Source organism: Punica granatum, chromosome 7, assembly GCF_007655135.1.
Source record: "Punica granatum isolate Tunisia-2019 chromosome 7, ASM765513v2, whole genome shotgun sequence".
Lineage (NCBI taxonomy): Eukaryota > Viridiplantae > Streptophyta > Magnoliopsida > Myrtales > Lythraceae > Punica > Punica granatum.
In genome coordinates this window covers 26,477,597-26,496,270 of record NC_045133.1, presented here as the reverse complement: position 1 = coordinate 26,496,270, position 18,674 = coordinate 26,477,597, and the positions used below count along the sequence as shown (strand labels likewise).

Genomic DNA, 18,674 nt, shown 5'->3' with positions numbered 1-18,674 from the left:
TTGGAGACTTCTTAATGAAAGTATTGAGGAGAAAAATTTTAGAGCGAGAAAGGGGTTCAAATGATTTTTCATATGTCTATTTGAAACTAAAAAGTATATATATCGAAAATAAATGCAAGTCTTTGAATAGCCACATCCCTTTACCAATTACGTTGTTTTACCAGAAAAATTATTTCACAAATTATGAAATAGTATATGATGATTAAATTTATCTATACTAATTTAACTATTAAATTTATCTTCTTATTAAATTATAGCTTTCACTTTATTTTGTCGATCGGATCTTTATAGTTTTTATTTATACTAAAGAAGATATAATTTTCTAATAAAAATAAAAATTAAGTGATGCATGAATTTCATGTAGCCCCAGGGATACAAGGATCTATTGAACTATTGTTTGAAAATTAGCTTCTCTTGTATTTTTTGAATGTAGGGACATTTACCAAAAGATATAATAATTTCAAGAATTAGTTTTGTTAATTATATAAATGAGAAAATTTGCACTATCATTATTTAAGCGTTGGGCAACGAACATATGATACAATAAAGTTTTGAAATTATAAATCGATATGAAAAAAAGGACAAACGTATATGCAATAAAGACTAACTTGATTGAAATGGATGGAAAAATATCAAAAATCAGTGTTAAAAGACAAAGAACCTGAATATAAATATTATGAAAATATGCTATCAAAGATATAGAATCTGAAAGGGCGTAATAAAAAGTTCAAAGGGATACAGGACTTCCGGGGGGAGGAGGTGGAACCTCGTCATGACCGATATTCGGCGCCAAACTATATGCAATAGCCCCTTAGGCGGGCCATGGAGCCCATCCTCGACGTCCCATGGGCCGTACTGCTGGCGGTCCCTGCATCCTTCCCCGTGTGATGTTGTACTATTACATTACCCATGCGGAGCCTACGTTGGAGGTCACGTGATTTTTTTTTTTGGAATTCCGGTATTCGGAAATGTAATTGGGTCCCGACTAATTCAGTCAAGCCGGGTCGGCCTATTAAAGGATAAAACTCTTTCAGCGTAGATTTTCTGCATTCACAAGGACTTAAACCCAAGGCTTTACTTAAGTGGAACAAGTACCGAACCGTTTGAACCAATCCACGTTAGTTGTCACGTGGCTCTTCATGTTCCATGGGATGGGCGTTGTGGTTAGAGGTCGGGATCAAGGCAGCCGTGAATTATTCATAGACGATATAACACAAGTGAATTTCATTTCATTTCTTTTCTGTTTTTTCTTTTCCCAAGTCACTAATGTAAGACTTTCAGGAAAGCATAAAAATGTATATGAATAATTTATGAATTATTCCTAGACGATATCGCGTTGCAGCAAGATTAATGATCGATTTAATTTTGACTTATCCTAATAGTCAATGTGCGAAATACGTAAAAAAACAGTTTGATCGTATCAGAAATTGTCACCAATGAAGAAATATTCGAGAGAAAACCATATCGATGCCAATTTAGAATTATGGACTCCAGAGCACTGCAACCCCACCAGTTTGTATATGTTTCATAAATATGCAGTTATGCAGATTCTGCAGCTTTATATCTTCTAAACAAAATTTCTTACCCGAATTCATCCTTAAAAATATATATATATATATCCGTTTCAGCTTTCTTATGGCAATCGATGAGATTTGATATGCAGGCTTCAACTTGTGAAGAACCTGAGATTCCAATCACCTGAAAAGGAGATAACTGATGCCGATATCTGCATTGATTCGACGAATGGGACCTGGCTTATATGTTAACGGTCTGTCCTAATTTAGCTACTGCTTTGCAGAATTAACTCGCTTCACTTGTTAAAAGAAGTTGAATACCACATACATATAATCGGTGTTGTACGAAAGCTCGGCTAGCGGCTCCATCTTCTTGTTACCCGAGCGAGGACATCATGGAGGCAATAAGCAAATAAGAAGTTTTTTCATTGCAGGACCACCACCTGCGACCCGATCAATTTCAGCTTGAATATTTCAATGCGCTCTGCTTTGTATAACCACGGTTTCCGCAGCATTAGAATGTCGATTTCGATGTGTTTGGTTCGTGGCCGGCACAAAGATTATTGTAGTAGTATGCCCTGTAGCACCGAAGATTATTGTAATCTGTCTAATGCTGCTTCCGTCCACAAGATTGACACATTCAAAAGCGGAAGGTAAACCTCGGCCAGAGATCACAACAGAACAATCCCAAACGTCGTATTCTCCGACCCAGAAATGGACAGCCTCTTTCGGCTAATATCTGTTTGATGCTGCTGCCCTCGACAAATTGACATATCCAAAGACTGACCTGAAGGTAAACCTTGGAGATCATAGCAGAACAACCCCGATCGTTGTATCCTTCGACCCAGCAATGGACAGTGAAATTCGAAACTTCATCCATGTGTGGCTCACAGCTATCGCCTCTTTGTGTTACTGCTACTATATCCCGGCAAAACTCCCGAAGGGGATGCCGAGGCTGCTGTCCCTTGTCCCGGTCTTCGGCCTCTTCGCTCTCCTCCCTCTCCGACTCTCCACCGTCATACCCACTGGCTTCACCAGCTTCTGTCTCACATGGCTTGCCAACTCCAGGCTCCTCCTACTGGCCTTCGACTCCGGCCCTCTCTTCCCCAAGAAGCCCCTCCCCATCTTCGTGATCCTCGCCTGCCTTTCCACCATGGTCACGCCCCATGACAAACCAAATGCCGCAGCTGCAGCACGCGGGAACACGAAACTACGCCTCAACTATGCCACCAAGACCCTCCTCTACTCTGTCCTGGTCGCCGTTCACGGTTACAAGGACCTCATGAGCCCGAAGCTGCTTATGGCCCTATACTCCTGCATGTTCTACCTGTTCAACGAAATTGCCCTCGGGTTTTTTGTCAATGGCGTCCGCATTCTCATAGGGGTTGAGCTAGAACCGCCCTCCGATGAGCCATACCTCTCCACGTCGTTGCAGGACTTCTGGGGGAGGAGGTGGAACCTCGTCGTGACCGATAGTCTGCGCCAAACTGTATATAAGCCCATCAGGCGGGCTGTGCAGCCAATCCTTGGTGTGCAGTGGGCCCCCTTGCCAGCGGTTCTTGCGTCCTTCCTTGTGTCGGGCATCATGCATGAGCTGCTGTTCTACTACATCACCCGTGCTGTGCCCACATGGGAGGTCACATGGTTCTTCGTGTTCCATGGGATGTGCGTCATCCTAGAGGTCGGGATCAAGGTGGCCGTGAAGGGCAGGTGGCAGCTGCACCCGGCATTGTCGGGGCCAATGGTGGTGGTCTTCGTGGTGGTTACTGCCACCTGGTGGTTCTATCCGCCGCTAGTGAGGAATGGGGCAGTCGACAGATCGGTTGATGAGTGCAAAGCTTTGGTCCAGCTCTTGCCGCCAAAGCCAAATGGAAAATAAATATTTGCGAACACTGTTTAGATTTTATGTGCAAATGGAAAATCACTCATGTAGACTTCTAATGAACTAGAAAAATGTACGTAGTATTGGCGCTTTTAGTTGATATCGTGTCACCGCAAGGTCTGTACTGTTTTTTTTTGGCTAACTTGGGGTGTTCAAGTTTCGCCCGACTAATCCCCGGGGCTCTGTAAACTCTCGGCAGCACACAGAGTAGGTAATCACGCCAAAAGCGCTCTGGTGGCTCCAAGGGAATTCGAATCCGGGATCGAGTGCAAATTTAGACACACCTTAATCATTAGGCCAAATCCCTTGGGGTTGCAAGATCTGTACTTACTAGCATGTAACAACAGTTTTAATCATGTCAGGAACTGTCAGCGCCATCTCCGATGAGTCGGATCAATAAAAGGGAAAACAATATTCAATGCAAGCCCTCGGCGGACCGATCCGTGGGTCCACCGACACGACCCAACCCAACTACCATTGGGGCCATTTTACAATTTTCTTTTCGCTGTCCATTTTACATTATTTTCTTGCCCATTCCTCTCGTCTTGTATAGGCTCAAATGAATGATATCAAACTAACCTACTGCTCTCCTCTCCCCTGTTCATTCCTCTGTTCTCTCCTCCAAGCACTTCATCCTGATTCCTATTCTGTGCTGCAGTGCTGCTATGCAGTGCAGCCGACGGCCAGTAGCTGCTAGCGGTGGTGCCGTGATGATCTAGACTCTGGTGGCAGTGGGTCTGCGAAGGCATAGTATGTCTGCCGTTGCAGTTAGCGCAGCTCCCTCCCTCCGGTCTGACTCCCGTCTGCACACTGTCTGAACTGCCAAGGCAACAGAACCGGGAATGATTCGGTAAGATGGAAGGTCTTATTGGTATTTCGGCTTTTAAAGTAATTCCTCATTCTGAGCCTTAATAGCTTGTTTTGATCGTGGGATAGGAAAGACTATAGAGAGCTTAATTTAAGCTACTCCGGTGGAATTCCCATTCCCCCAGCCAAAAATACCCTGCATGTAATTGTTCTAAGAGAGCTATTATATAAAATATGATTTGGTTTGTAAAGTTAGTTTAATTTTCGAGCCTCTATCGAAACTATATTCGAGCCTCTATCGAATCTATATAGACTGTCGAATTTGACGACACGAACCTTATTACCTACCGAAAGTGAACTGAAATGGGTAGCCAAACTCGAAGCTTCATTTATGTGTGGCTCACGGCCATTGCCTCTTTGATTTACTGCTACCTCGTCCCGGCAAACCTGCGGAAGGGGAAGCCAGGGCTGCTGTCCCTCATCCCTGCCTTTGGCCTCTTTGCCCTCCTCCCTCTCCCCGACTCTCCACCGTCCTTCCTGCCAGCTTCACCACCTTATACCTCACATGGCTAGGCAACTTCAAGCTCCTCCTCCTCGACTTCGACTCTGGCCCCCTCCTCCACAAGAATACCCTCCCCCTCTTTGTGATCCTCGTTTGCCTCCCCATCAAGATCAGGTCTAAGGATGAACGAACCGAGGTACATAGAATCTCGAAACGGATTTTCATGTCATGAACGGGGCAGCAAGACGCTCCTCTTGTCCGTCCTGATCGCTGTTCACGGTTACAAGGACCTCATCATGATGAGCCCGACTCTGTTTATGGCTCTCTACTCCTGCATGCTCTTCCTGTTCATGGATATCCTTTGGTTTTCCATTAATAGGATCCCCGTCCACGTTGGGATCGAGCTTGAGCCGCCCTCCGATAAGCCTTGCCTGTCCTCGTCACTGCAGCAGTTCTGGGAGAGGAGATGGAAACCGCACCGTGACTGATACTACGCGACAAACTGTATATGAGCCCCTCAGGCGGGCCGCGGAGCCCGTCCTTGGGGTCCGTGGAGCGCCTGTGCCAGTGGTCCTCGCTGCCTTCCTCGTGGCAGGCCTAATGCATGAGCTGCTGTACTAACATGTCACCCGTGTTCCATGGGGTGTCCATCCTCCTAGAGGCCAGGATCAAGGCGCCCGTGAAGAGAAGGTGTCAGCTCCACCACGCAGTGTCGCAGCCGATAGTAGTGGCTTTTCTGGTGGTTACCGGCACATAGTGGTTCTACCCTCCGCTGGTGAGGAGTGGGCGGATGTGAGGGCGGTCGAGAAGTGCAAGGATCTGGTCCACCTCTTGACCCCAAACCGAATGGACAAATAATTTTTTCGCTAAGTAAGAAGAGGCCGAAGCCCAAATAAAAAAATAAAATAAAAAACTAAAAAATACAATGGAGGGGCATGGAGACCCAGCAGGAAAATAATTTTTAATTTTAATTTTATTTTTCATCAACAAGATTTCTGTAACACCCGTAGACTTTTTCCTAATATTCACTTAAGCGTGAGCTGTTGGCAAGAGTTTTTTCCGATGTATGATTCGATGTGTACCACTTGATATTTGAAAGCTTAATAGGTTTTGATTAATTCGAGTTCGAATCAATTTGATCCACTCAAGAATAAAGCTCTTCAAATCGTGTATCTATTTATAAGATTCAAACCTAAAAATGAGTTCAACAAAAAAAAATGATCGAACCACTTGAATGAAATCCATGTCGATTGCACAGAGTTTATTAATATCCGAGATCTATCTATGAAGGACCAATCACTACCCAATAAAGATGAAAATAAAATGTGAAAACAATCAAGAAAAATGATGCGATCAGTCTGATTTTCTTGCAACTCCAAACAATAAAACTGATGAGATTCCAAAGCCTAGCTAGCACGGGACATGCGAAGGGAAAAAAAAAATGAGAAATTTCACTAGTGATAATATCAGACTGCCGCATCACTCATAGATTGAGGTTGCTTCAATTATTATCTACGGGAAGAGGGTGATACTATTAAGCTTTGGCAAATCCTTCAAGTCAAGTAGATTATATGGCAGCACAAAGTGAATGTGGTGGGGTTTCTCAATCGCATATAGTTGAGGATTGAAGCCAGCAGACTGCAACACATATACATACCAACACGACGGTAACATTAAACAAATAAAAGTCCCTTCGAGTATTCGATATTCGTGAAGACAGTGACACTATTCAATTATACACTGGGGATGACGAAGATTATATTGTATGCTTATCCCCGCCATTTTAAAAATTTAAGATTATCACAGGAAGAAAAAAAAATTTGAGATCAAATCTCAGTCATTAGAAAGGTAGAGCTACCTCATATCCAATAATAGAATCTTCATCCTTAAGGACTTAACTTACACCAGGAGCCACCAAAGCAAACTGACCCGTGAAATTACGAGCAAATATTGAATGAGTGTTATTATTATTTTTTGGGAAACATTTAGTGAGTTCTATTATTATTTGGTTGTGCAACATCTAATAAAAACACGTGCAGGTGATAGCATTCCCCTTGGCTATTACCCATCTGCATACTTACTAATGGCTTGTTTGGTTTCAAAGTAGGGTTTTAAAATCCTACTTTAACTTAATTATACCAATAACAAAACAAAATAACTTATACAAAGTCAAATGGTGGGTCCCATTTATAACATTTTTTTCCACAATAAAACAAAATAACTCATACAAAGTCAAAAGATTAGCTTCATTTATACTACTCTTTCTCAAAATCAAAATCTAATTTTAAAATCTTACTTTAAAATAAATGCAGCATAAATATTTAGTCTGAAATTACAGTTCAACATTGCATGTTTCTTCTTATATGTTCAACATCTTATTAAATACAATTTCGTGTTATTTACCCCATCTCTGGGTAGTTATTATGTGGTTAACACTCAACCGTAGTAAACGAACACATATTTAGTGTCGACGCCAAAGGAAGGAGAAAATAAAATTATTTGCTTGTTATTGCGATGTATAGATAGGTTTTGCAATAAATATCTTTTTTCTTAATAATTTTAATTTTTGTTTTCAAACCATAAACACTATATACACCATGTAAGTCTTTCTCGGATTATAAGGACGACTCATTGGTCTAGTATAATGAAATAAAAATCATAACAGTTAATAAAATGACACGAATAGTCCTGCTAGATATCGAATCTAGAATCGCTTGATTATCAGATGAGAGCGTATGTTATTGCGCTATATTCTTCTTGATTATGCCATGTAAATCTTCAATGAGCTATAACGCACAAAATTCTATTTCCTTTTCTTTTCCAGTCGATTATGTAATTCTTTATGCTTTGTTTGATTTTCGAATAAAAGATTTTACTCAATTCTATTCTCCCCAAATTTAACACTATATCATTACTGTTTTGTCCTTTTCTCCATTTAATAATAATTTTCCACTCATACATTTTTCTAATCAATTTTCTAATAATGAATTTCTCATTTGCTTTCATATTTATATACACACACATATATATATATTCTCACCAATTAATATATTTGTCAACACTTGCAATCCATTTAATAATAATTTTTCACTCATACTTTTTCATAATTATTTTTGTAATCACTTTTTTAATAATAAATTTCCATATACTTTCACATCTACATATACATACATATATATATTCTCACCAATCCATATATTTGTTAATATTTACGATCGTTACACAAAATCAAGTTGAGTTGGATCATGATCCAACATGAAAACCAAGCACAAGCTTATCTTTTTCTTCATTAAAAATTTCTGTCACATTGTGCGCTTCCTGATATCGATCTAACCATTAAATGGTTATTGGTAAAAGCTTTTCCCACATGCGATGCATAAAGTGTAAAATTCTCATTTGGGCTTACATGGACTTGAGCTAATGTACAACCCAAAATGTTAAGCTGATAGGTTACTGAACCCAAGTTTCATAAAAGCTTATAGCTTCTTTCTCAATTTTTATGTGTGGGACAACAAAACTCAACACCCAACCTCATGTGACAGCGTGTGGTCCAACGCGTGTCACGTGCTCTTCATCACCTGCCATTAGCAATTGATCACGAGCCAGACATCCTCTTCCATGCTCGAGCGAGGGGGTACAAACACCGAACCGGTCTCGAGCTCTACACTTGGGGCTAACTAGAGATGCACCTTATGTACCTCGAAACTGGACATGACTACTCTCAGGCCTGACTAACATGAGATGCACTTTTGGCTGGCTTGAAACCGAATTTGACGTGTTGTGTGCTCACACGTGCGCGCGAAAGCGTGACCCACTCTGATACCGTGTAAAATACCCACCAGGCATGTGAGTCATTGGGCTTATCTTCAACTCAAAAGCTCGAGTGTGTAGATTGTGAAACCCAATCTCTTAGAAACTCGTGAATTTTTCTTTAATTTTTTCGTATAAGACAATTTCGCTTATTACAAAGTTTAATAAGTGAGATCTATGAAAGAATAGGAGCAAAAAGAAATCTTTGAAACAAATAAAACTTGAAAGGATCTTAAGAAAAGACCCAACTACACTCATATAAGGTAAAATAATCTACAAGAGGTTTCAACCGTCGAGAAATTGGATACAAGATGTCTTGACTTTTGGGCAAAGGTTAATGCCAATCGTACGAAATCTCATGTATGTTGTAACCACGAGGTGATACTTTATATTAAAAAATCAAGGCAAAGATGTTTGATAGAAATTTATCCTGTGTTGGTTATGCGTCATAGGCATTAATAAGGAACTTGATTTGGGCATTGTGCCGTATCATATTCGTAATCGATTTCACTATCCTACCATACCAAAATCAATGTGCAACATGCAAAATTGCTATAAAAAAAAAAAAAGAGCGAGACCCGTGCTACGCGTTAAATTAAATATGAACTTCATTTTGTAAAACTATATGAGAACTAAGTGTTATTTTTTTGTAATTTTTTTTGAGTTTATATTTTGAACATGTAAATGCATTATTTAATATAATAAATATATGTCATTTTTGTATAAATTATGAAACGCAATTATCCAAAAGAAAGAAAGAAAGAAAGAAAGAAACGTGAACACCTAAGTGTAATTTCTTTGAAAGTTAATAATTATTATTAGATTTGAAGGTAATTTTGTGATTCATATATTTCTCTCACTCCCCTTTTTTCTCGTATAATTTTTCATTCTTCTATCTCCCTCTTACGTTCACCTATCTAACTTTTTATATATTTGATTAATTCAAATTTCAAAATAAGTTTCATAATTTTTCATATTAATTTAATGATGAATTTCGGAAAAGAAAAGTTACACCGTGGATGCTTTCTCCTAAATGAGTAGTTTGGTTTAGGCATTCGGCCCGTTATTTATATCGAAAAAAATTTAGCAACGTATTAAAGTTGTTTAATTGAGTCAGAAATCGTCATCAGCCTCGCCCCGACCTTCGATGACGGGCCGATTAAGAAATCCAATGAAACCCCCATAGTTGAATATCACATCACAACCGGGCCGGGTTCATTATGGACCCAAAACAGACCCGTCCACCGACCTAACCTAATTCCCTTCGGGGCAAAATCGCAATTACCTGAAAATTTGGGCCATCTACCGATTATCTTAATTTTTCTTTTATTTATTATTATTATTATTAATAATTAATTAATTTCAGATATATCTCACAAAACCAAACGGAGCTCAATTGTGTCTTCTCTCACCTCTTTCTCTCTCCTCACCTCAAACATTGTCTCTGTGAAGAAGGCACCTGACGGTGAGGAACTGTGTGTAATTGAGAATCCGTTCCCTTGCATTGATTGATTGAACGCACCGAAACCAGCTCCCCTTCAGCTCCGGGGATTGGGATTTCAAACCAAATTCGCTGTAATTCAATCCCAATCGGTGGCGGCAACAAAGATTACTAACCACAATTAACCCGCAAGTAAGTGGCAATCCGTGATTCTTCCGATTCCGGGGTTTCTCGCTAGGGTTTGATCTTTGCATGCCCTGCTGTTGGTTCTCGTTTCGTTTACTGATGGTGGGTCACGCTCAGTGTGGGGTATACTTTTGAAATTAGGGTTACCCACGTGAGGTGGGTGCTGGGGGGCGGCTTTCTATCCTCGCCTCCTGTTCTGTGTATTTCTTTGATTTTTGATTGTTCTGATGCACGTCGGGGTTCACTTGCTGCCCTAGAAACTGCTCTGTGACCTTCTTTGATTGTAATGAATGCATTGAATTGGCTCCTGGGTTTGAGTAATGCATTCCCGGGGAGCTAGTAAATTGAACAGATTCTTGCAAGTAAGCGATACTTGCCAATTGAGGTTTGCTTGGATTATTTAGGGGGAGAGGGTGTAAGCTATGAATATTGGCAAATATAGATTCGCAAATTCCTGCAAGTCGGGTAGGCTACGTGGGAGCAGGGAATGTGGCGGGTTTTTCAATTGCATGCCATTTTGTGGTATGCCCAGCAAAAGGAAATGGGATTGGCTCAATAATGAAGCCAGTAAGCTGTTATGAACCCTTAGTATGTCAAGGCCAATATATTTGTTATTTTTTGTGTTCGGGTTATGGGCATTTCACATGTCTTTGGAATGGTATAGTTGAGGATATAACCCAGACTGCAACAATTTTTAAACCAGACGACTTATGGGGAAGGATATAACCGGCCATTCAAGTTAGTGATCCGACAGCTTATTGTTGTGTTAGGTTGTCTTCAACCCCAATGTGCACTTCCGATGACATTTTGGAGCTGACTATTTGTCTCTAGTTTGGAGTGAGGGTGATTTTCCTGTCTGGAGTAACGTATACCCTTGATAATCTAAATCGTTTAGATTTTTGTTTGTTAATTATCTATTGAGGCTTTTCGTTTAAGGCTTTGTAGATAATATTATGCGTCGTGATAGCTATTCAGTTTCAGTGATTTAACGAATGATTTAAAAAAAAAAATATTTGCGAGGATCTTATGTGTTCCTTTCACTTATTTGTTTAATATATATATTTCAAGGGTGGGGTACACTGTTGAATAATGGCTGTTCAGGCTCCATTCAAACCGAGTATGTCCGACGATTTCGATGATGAGGATGGTCCAATGATTTTCAAGAGGCCCGGCTCATCAACTAAGCAAAATGAATTGAAGGCTGAATTGAAGAAGCCATCTTCTCAGAGGCCTGATGGACAGTCAGGGAGACATAATTCGAATGGTCAGAGCTCCAGTTCTCATAAAGGTAATGTTCTGCCATCAGCAAAGCCAACCTCCATGAAACCACCGGCAGGAAACTCCACAAGATCGCCTTTAATGAGCCCAAAAGCATCAACTTCATCTGCAAAGGGGTCTCCTATGATGTCAAAAAAACTATCAACATCATTAGATTCTCAGTCCAGACAATCATCTAGACAGAGCACACCTACCAGTGTTAAAGAGGAATCCGACAATGATTCTGAAGATAAAAAACCACTTAGTTTTAGGATACAAGGTAACTCCAGTATCAGCAGCAAAGGTCAAAGTTTGGCCGGTTTGTCTCAGCCACCAAAGAAAATTGCTGGCAAAGATTCTGCCGATAGTTCTGATGATGAAAAACCTATAGCAGCGAGAATGTCCCAGAAGTCCAACGTTGGGACATCGGTTAGTAAGCCTCATGCTTCTGGTGAAAAGAAGTCCGTGCCTTCAAAAACACAGCAAAATGGGTTTGCCTCAAGAGAAGATTTGCGGAAATCTCCAATTTTGACCAACAAAAGACCACTTGAGAAGACCAGTGCCTCTGATCAGTCATTACTTAAAAAGCCAAAAGTTTCCGATGCATCCTCTGCATTAAAAGCTAAACAATCTGTTAAAGCAGAGTCTGATGATGACGATGATGACCACACTCCAATTGCCCAGAGAATTAAGAAGCCCGCCACGGCTGCATCTGGGAATAAGTCGTCGTCCTCTGCGAAGGAAAAGATAAAACAAGTTGTTTCAACAAAGTTTAAGAAGACTACCAAACAGTCTAAGAAAGTAATGAAGACGTCAAAATACTCTAAATCGACCAGGGTACCACCTGGTTCTGGTGATGGACAGAAAAAGTGGACTACTTTGGAACACAATGGTGTCATTTTTCCACCTCCATACAAGCCCCATGGTGTGAAGATGCTTTATAAAGGGAAGCCTGTTGACTTGGCCCCCGAACAAGAGGAAGTGAGTGCCTTCTGTCACTAGCTGTCCTCTCTTTTTCTGTTCCCATCTCCATCCAGGTGAAATGATTTCTTTCTTGAAGTTTTTCCGAGTTATTAATTATAAAATTTTTCATATGCAGGTGGCGACAATGTTTGCGGTGATGAAAGATACGGACTATATGCAGAAAGAAAAGTTCAGGGAGAATTTCTGGAATGATTGGAAAAAAATTCTTGGGAGTAAACATCTAATTCAAAAGTTGGAGTATTGTGATTTCACTCCAATATATGATTGGTATCAACAGGAGAAGGAGAAGAAGAAACATATGAGCAAAGAAGTAAGTTGATCACTTGGCATGAGTTGAATTAATTTCTATACTGGCTTATGTCTCCTTTATATATACCCATTACTTGGGTAAGAAGCTATTACGCTGTGCTTGATCTGATTATGAATATGAAATTTAAGAATGTTAGTTGTGGACCAATTAAATTCTTATGCTGGTTATGCTCGTTACTTGTTTGGATGAACTCATGATAGGAGTCAAACCTGTTATGGGATTTAGATGGTTTTCAACTGTAAGAGCTCTCTCTTGGCATATAGGGTATGGTGGCAGCCTTAAAATTCTGAATTTTGACATGATGTAACTCTCTTCACATCAATGAGGGATCTGCATTATGGAATTAAAATTTAGATCTCGTGGAGCTAAAGGGTGTTTGGATCAATTCTCTGTATAGAAGGCTGCTTAGTCATGATATATTGTTAAATAAATTGTTCTGGAAGATATATCTGCTAAGAAAGTTTGAGAATATGAATATGTTCCCTGTTGGACTCCTCGATTCTTATTATGGTAATTTTTCATCTTATTTTCATCAAAATAAGCATTAATATCATAGTATAATTGTGGCTATGGCATGTCATTTGCTGCCATTATTCTCACGAGTTCATATCTGCATTCTTTCATTGTTTTTATACAACAATTATGTTGACTCCTTCTCCTGTATTTGTAGGAAAAGAATGCTCTTAAAGAAGAGAAATTAAAGCAAGAGGAGAAGTATATGTGGGCCATTGTCGATGGTGTCAAAGAGAAGGTTTGAAAACTTCAGTATATTTACAATTGAAGTATTTGTGATTTTAACTTGAACTTTAGTATGAATATATATTCTTTTGCTCTATCCATTTACTTAGTCAGCTTGCAATTCAACCTCATATATTTATCAATCCACTTTAGCTTGGTCTCTGATTCTAAATTTCAGGTTGGGAACTTCAGAGTTGAGCCACCTGGGTTATTCCGTGGGCGCGGAGAGCATCCAAAGGTTGTATACATTATGTAAAACGTAGAACTCTTTTATCATGACTATTTTGTTGGCATGCAAGTTTATGCTATTATTCATAGATTGCCAATTAATTGATTTAGTTTACTCTTAATTTGACAGATGGGAAAGCTAAAACGGCGTATTCGCCCAAGGGATATTACAATTAATATTGGAAAGGGTGTTCCAGTTCCGGAATGTCCTATCCCTGGTGAAAAGTAATGTTTGCCTCAACGGCCTAAAAATTAGTGTAACTTCAATGTCTGGACATTTTGCTTGCTCTCTCTACTAATGAAACTGGACTTATTCAATTGATATGGCAGATGGAAAGAAGTAAGACATGACAACACTGTCACGTGGTTGGCCTTTTGGAATGATCCTATAAATCAGAGGGAGTTCAAATATGTGTTTCTTGCTGCAAGCAGCTCCTTGAAGGGCCAAAGTGATAAGGAGAAATATGAGAAAGCGAGGATGTTGAAGGTGCGACTCTTAATTTATCTCAATTAGTTTTTTCATTCCTTACAGACTTTTGGAATGAATGAATTTGTGATTTCTGACGCTACCGACTTCTTTTTACTATAGGATCACATACACAAAATAAGGACAGCTTATACAAAGAATTTCACGAGCAAAGATGCTTCGAAGCGGCAAATAGCAGTTGCTACTTATCTGATAGATAAGCTGGCTCTGAGGGCTGGAAATGAGAAGGTACAATGCTTAGGAATGCTTGTACTTGTCATATTTACCTCCATTGCTCCTCAAAAATGTGGCTCTTAAAGATGGAACAGACCTTAACAGAGTATTGTGCTATTTTCATATTGTGGAAAGGTTTTATTATTTGCCGCATTACTTGAGAGTGAATCTTGCACGTTTTCTTGGGGGTTCAGTGATTTACACAAGAAGGCTCCTTTGCATAAGATTTGCAAGCAATCTAGGATTCAGACATCTAAGGAATTAATGTATAAGACCATTAGAAGTACTATTACAGGAAAGGGGCATTTTTTGATAAATGGGAATTAGGGACTGCGAGAGTAATTAGTGTTAACTGTGGGTGCACCTTTTAATTTCCTACAAAGTTTTTAGACCCTCTTATAATGGGTCTCTGATGTTGTAAGAATCACGCATCTCATCACAAAAGTAATATGCAACTTCTGCTGCTGCTGCGCTTCTCCTCTCTTTGTTCTCTTAAGTGCTGCATTCTATCTATCTTCTTCTCCTTTTCTTTTGGATATCTAAGGAATTAATGTCTAATGCAACTTCTTGATTGGCTCTTGGATAAGTGTACTGGACATCGTTTGCTCTTAATAATATCATCACTTATTTTTTTTAAAAGTACTAGCGTAACTCCTATTCTATGTCTACCTCCTGATTATTGATTAGATGACTTATGCTTAAGATGCATTCCGTGAATGTTTCTTCTCATTTTTAATCTCTTATCTTTTGATAGGTAAATCCTTATATTGGATGTTACCTCTATATATGTAAATGACTGCTCCTGCTTCACGTAACTTCTTGCTCCAGTCTGTTGTGTCTATGTGAGCTTTTCATTTGATCCCCTATTTTTTCTCCAGTGTAAGAAGTTGTGTGTATGAGAGGTCACATACTGTTCATGCAGATAACAAAGACAAAGATGTAAAAGATGTGTGTACCTTTAATTTAATGATTTAGAAGCACTAGTAGAACATTAATCTGAGTCAATGGTTCTACTATAGTTTGTAACTTTTTCAAAAATGCTTCTTTAATAAGCTAGATTTCCGGTTTTTTTGTATATAAAACTGAAAGGCGTAGACCTCCCTGATGGCATGTTACAATACATGATATATATACGCACGCACGCACACATACATACATACATACATACATACATACATACATACATAAGAATTCTGTAGCATCGTGGGTTTCTTGATGTAATTTTGTCTCAAAATGTAGGATGATGATGAGGCAGAAACAGTGGGTTGCTGCACATTGAAAGTTGAAAATGTGAAAGCAGTTAGCCCAAACTCATTGGAGGTAAGGTTCAACCTTTCAGACATTCGAGTTAGCACAACTTCTTCAGACGTCTGATATGAAATGGTTAAATTTCAGTTCAACTTCCTCGGTAAAGATTCCATCAGATATGAAAATACAGTTGAGGTTGAGCTCCCTGTGTACAAGGCAATTCTGCAGTTTCAAGCAGGTTGGGAGGCCGTTGTTTCTAATCCTATAATAAGGACTGGAACCTCCTTTGCTTAATTTAGGATTGGAGTCCTACTCACTCTTTGTTTCTTTTCAATTAGGGAAGAAGCCTGGTGACCCACTTTTTGATGAGCTAGATACCAGTAAACTGAATGCTCATTTGAAGGAATTGATGCCTGGCCTTACAGCGAAAGTCTTCCGTACCTATAATGCTTCTATTACATTGGATGACATGGTAAGTTCATGATTATCAGTGGTTTCTTGAATATCAGACCCTCTTCTGTTTGACCCTCTTTTCCTTGCTCGTGCTGGCATGATTGAAATTTCAATTTGTTGGGGAGCCCCCTGAAGTTTGTGTCCTGGAAAGTTACGGATACCATTTTGATGAAGGTCTTGGTCTTATACGTGCATGGGAAATATTATCTGCAGTTAATCTACAGTGGTTTGAGATTTAAGCTCTGCCAATTACTATTCACATTTTCCTTCTATGTGAACACGTCTAAAGCTATTTCTAAAACTTGCTTGAAATGACTGTTTTCTTTCGGATCAATTCGGTGACAGTTGAATCGGGAGACAAAAGAAGGAGATGTTGCAGAGAAAGTTGGAGTATATAATCGTGCAAACAAAGAGGTACATTTCTCGCTATTTTCTTTTCTTATTAGTTTGGTACTGTTGGGCCGCTGGCGCTGAAGCTTTAATTCTTCTCTTTCCCCCTACTTTTGCAGGTCGCCATCATTTGCAATCACCAGCGGAGCATTTCAAAATCCCATGCAGCACAAATGGAGAAGTTGACTGAGAAAATCAACGAATTAAAGGTAATGATGATCACTTTATACCTCTGTCTCATTAGAGAAATCATTGTTGATTCAAAATCTGTAGCCCTTGCCGATTTTTTCTCTTTGCTTGCAGGACAATCTTAAAGAGCTGAAAGTAGACTTGGAACGGGCACGCAAAGGAAAACCTCCATTGAAAGATGCCGAAGGAAAGCGGAAGAAGAACTTGAGCCCTGAATCGTAAGTGAAGTTGGCACTTATTCTCTTGCTCAGAAGAAATGTCTATTATTGGTGCTGTTCTTAGCAACGGATGTTTGCTTACATATTTGGGTGTGGGACACAAATTACAGAATACAGAAGAAGATAACTCAAATTGAAGCGAAGATAGAGAAAATGGAACGGGATAAGGACACTAAAGAGGATCTGAAAACTGTCGCCTTGGGCACTTCGAAGATCAATTATCTCGACCCAAGAATCACCGTCGCGTGGTGTAAGCGCCATGAAGTCCCAATCGAAAAGGTTGGTTTTTGCTTGTCCCTAGATGTTGCGGTTATAGTAGACCCGCCTTGTTATCTTTTTTCTTACGTCGGGTTGAAATTACTCGATGCAGATGTTCAACAAGTCTCTGTTGGCGAAGTTCGCCTGGGCGATGGACGTGGAGCCCAACTTCAGATTTTAATAATACACATGGCTAGGTCATTCCCGGTCGAGCCGGTGCAAGGGAATCTCTTCTTTTTCTTGCTATTTTAGCGAAAGGAAAATTTTTTAGTTCTAGGATGATGAGGATTAAAGTCGGATGCTCAACTAATCTAATTGTGGATGGGGTTTCTTGGGTTCCCCGTGTTCTTTCATCTCTACCGTCTGTGTTCTTTCGTCTTATTTGGGGACTCTCATTCTCAGCGGAGAATTTGTGTCGGACATGATCCTCGGATACTTCTGTTCTGAACATTTTATTTTTCTCTTTTAATTTAATGTCGAAAGAATTACTGAGAAATGTTCAGTTGGTAAATGTGATTATTTTTTGCTTTGCTGCTTTCTTGATTTTCACTTCTAATGCTTCCTTATGTCATTCTGCTTCAGTCGCGTTGCGGCCCTACTATCTAACTGGGGATGCTGCATGAACAACCATGATTACCATGGACGGTAAGTCGGTTGACTCTGGTCACGGGGTGAATTCAAAGAATTTATTCATTTTATGTATTGAAGGATAAATCGGCCCACGGAATTAATGGATTGTGTTGGATAGGGATATCCAGAGGCTCACTTTAAGCCCAATTGGAAGATTTTGGCCCGTTTGATTTGACAATCTGATTTTAAGTTTTTAATTCTAACTTTTAACTCTACTTCCTACATAATAAAAGTCAACAACACAATTATTATTTTTTCATTTTTTTTTCAATTTTTTAACAATTTAATTCAATTTTTAATAATAAATTCTCTTAATTATTCATTACTTTTTTTTTACAATTCAATAATATAATCATTACTTTTTTTCAACTATTCATTACTTTTTCACACTTTTTTTCATAATTTAACATCATAATAATTACCAATTAAAATTAAAACTCAACTCAACTTTACTCAAACAAAACACACTATTAATTCGGCCAAATTCACTAAACCATCACCTTGATAATTGACTTGGACTGATGAAGCCCAGTTCATCGTGGGTTTAAAGGGACGAATCGATCTTTCAATTAAAGCACGCTAGCCAGAGTTTCGGCAATTTGTCAAAAGAGATATTTGCTGATCGAAACTCAACGATTCTTTTCATAAAGATTAAATTCGATACTTTTTCCCGTGCGTATCTTCAACTTTGTAGCTCGAAATATCACATAGTATAAAAAGATTTAACAAAAATATGCAACTCTTATATCCATAGTTCCTTCCTACACCTTATCACGAATTTATAAACTCCCACGTAAGAATTATTGGGCGCTCTTAGATATAGATAATCATTTGGTATTTTCGAATAGTCACTTTAGGATTCAGATTAAATCATATAACTTGTTATAAGAAGGTGTTGTTCTTGGATTATGTAATAGTTACTTACGTAT

At 39.2% G+C, this 18,674-nt stretch overlaps 2 protein-coding genes and 1 pseudogene across 3 annotated transcripts; all 3 read left to right on the top strand.

Moving 5' to 3' along the window:
• Positions 1-1,739: 1,739 nt before the first annotated feature.
• LOC116213220 (probable long-chain-alcohol O-fatty-acyltransferase 5) lies at positions 1,740-4,454 on the top strand. The gene has a single exon (XM_031548079.1). It carries the CDS (start codon positions 2,365-2,367, stop codon positions 3,391-3,393), a length of 1,029 nt encoding a protein of 342 aa, XP_031403939.1. The 5' UTR covers positions 1,740-2,364; the 3' UTR covers positions 3,394-4,454.
• An 80-nt stretch (positions 4,455-4,534) lies between these two features.
• LOC116214567 lies at positions 4,535-5,750 on the top strand (annotated as a pseudogene).
• Positions 5,751-9,900: 4,150 nt separating this feature from the next.
• On the top strand, positions 9,901-17,651 carry LOC116213437 (DNA topoisomerase 1 alpha-like). 2 transcript variants are annotated; one of them, XM_031548376.1, is made up of 16 exons: positions 9,901-10,148; positions 11,244-12,380; positions 12,499-12,693; positions 13,364-13,444; positions 13,610-13,669; positions 13,790-13,884; positions 13,990-14,146; positions 14,249-14,374; positions 15,599-15,679; positions 15,755-15,845; positions 15,946-16,079; positions 16,406-16,474; positions 16,570-16,659; positions 16,754-16,857; positions 16,968-17,136; positions 17,228-17,651. In XM_031548376.1, exons 2-16 carry the CDS (start codon positions 11,262-11,264, stop codon positions 17,294-17,296), a joined length of 2,640 nt encoding a protein of 879 aa, XP_031404236.1. In that variant the 5' UTR covers positions 9,901-10,148; positions 11,244-11,261; the 3' UTR covers positions 17,297-17,651. The 2 variants fall into 2 exon arrangements, with proteins under 2 accessions (XP_031404236.1, XP_031404235.1); XM_031548375.1 differs by having other exon boundaries at positions 11,211-12,380.
• The last annotated feature ends 1,023 nt before the right edge of the window (positions 17,652-18,674 follow it).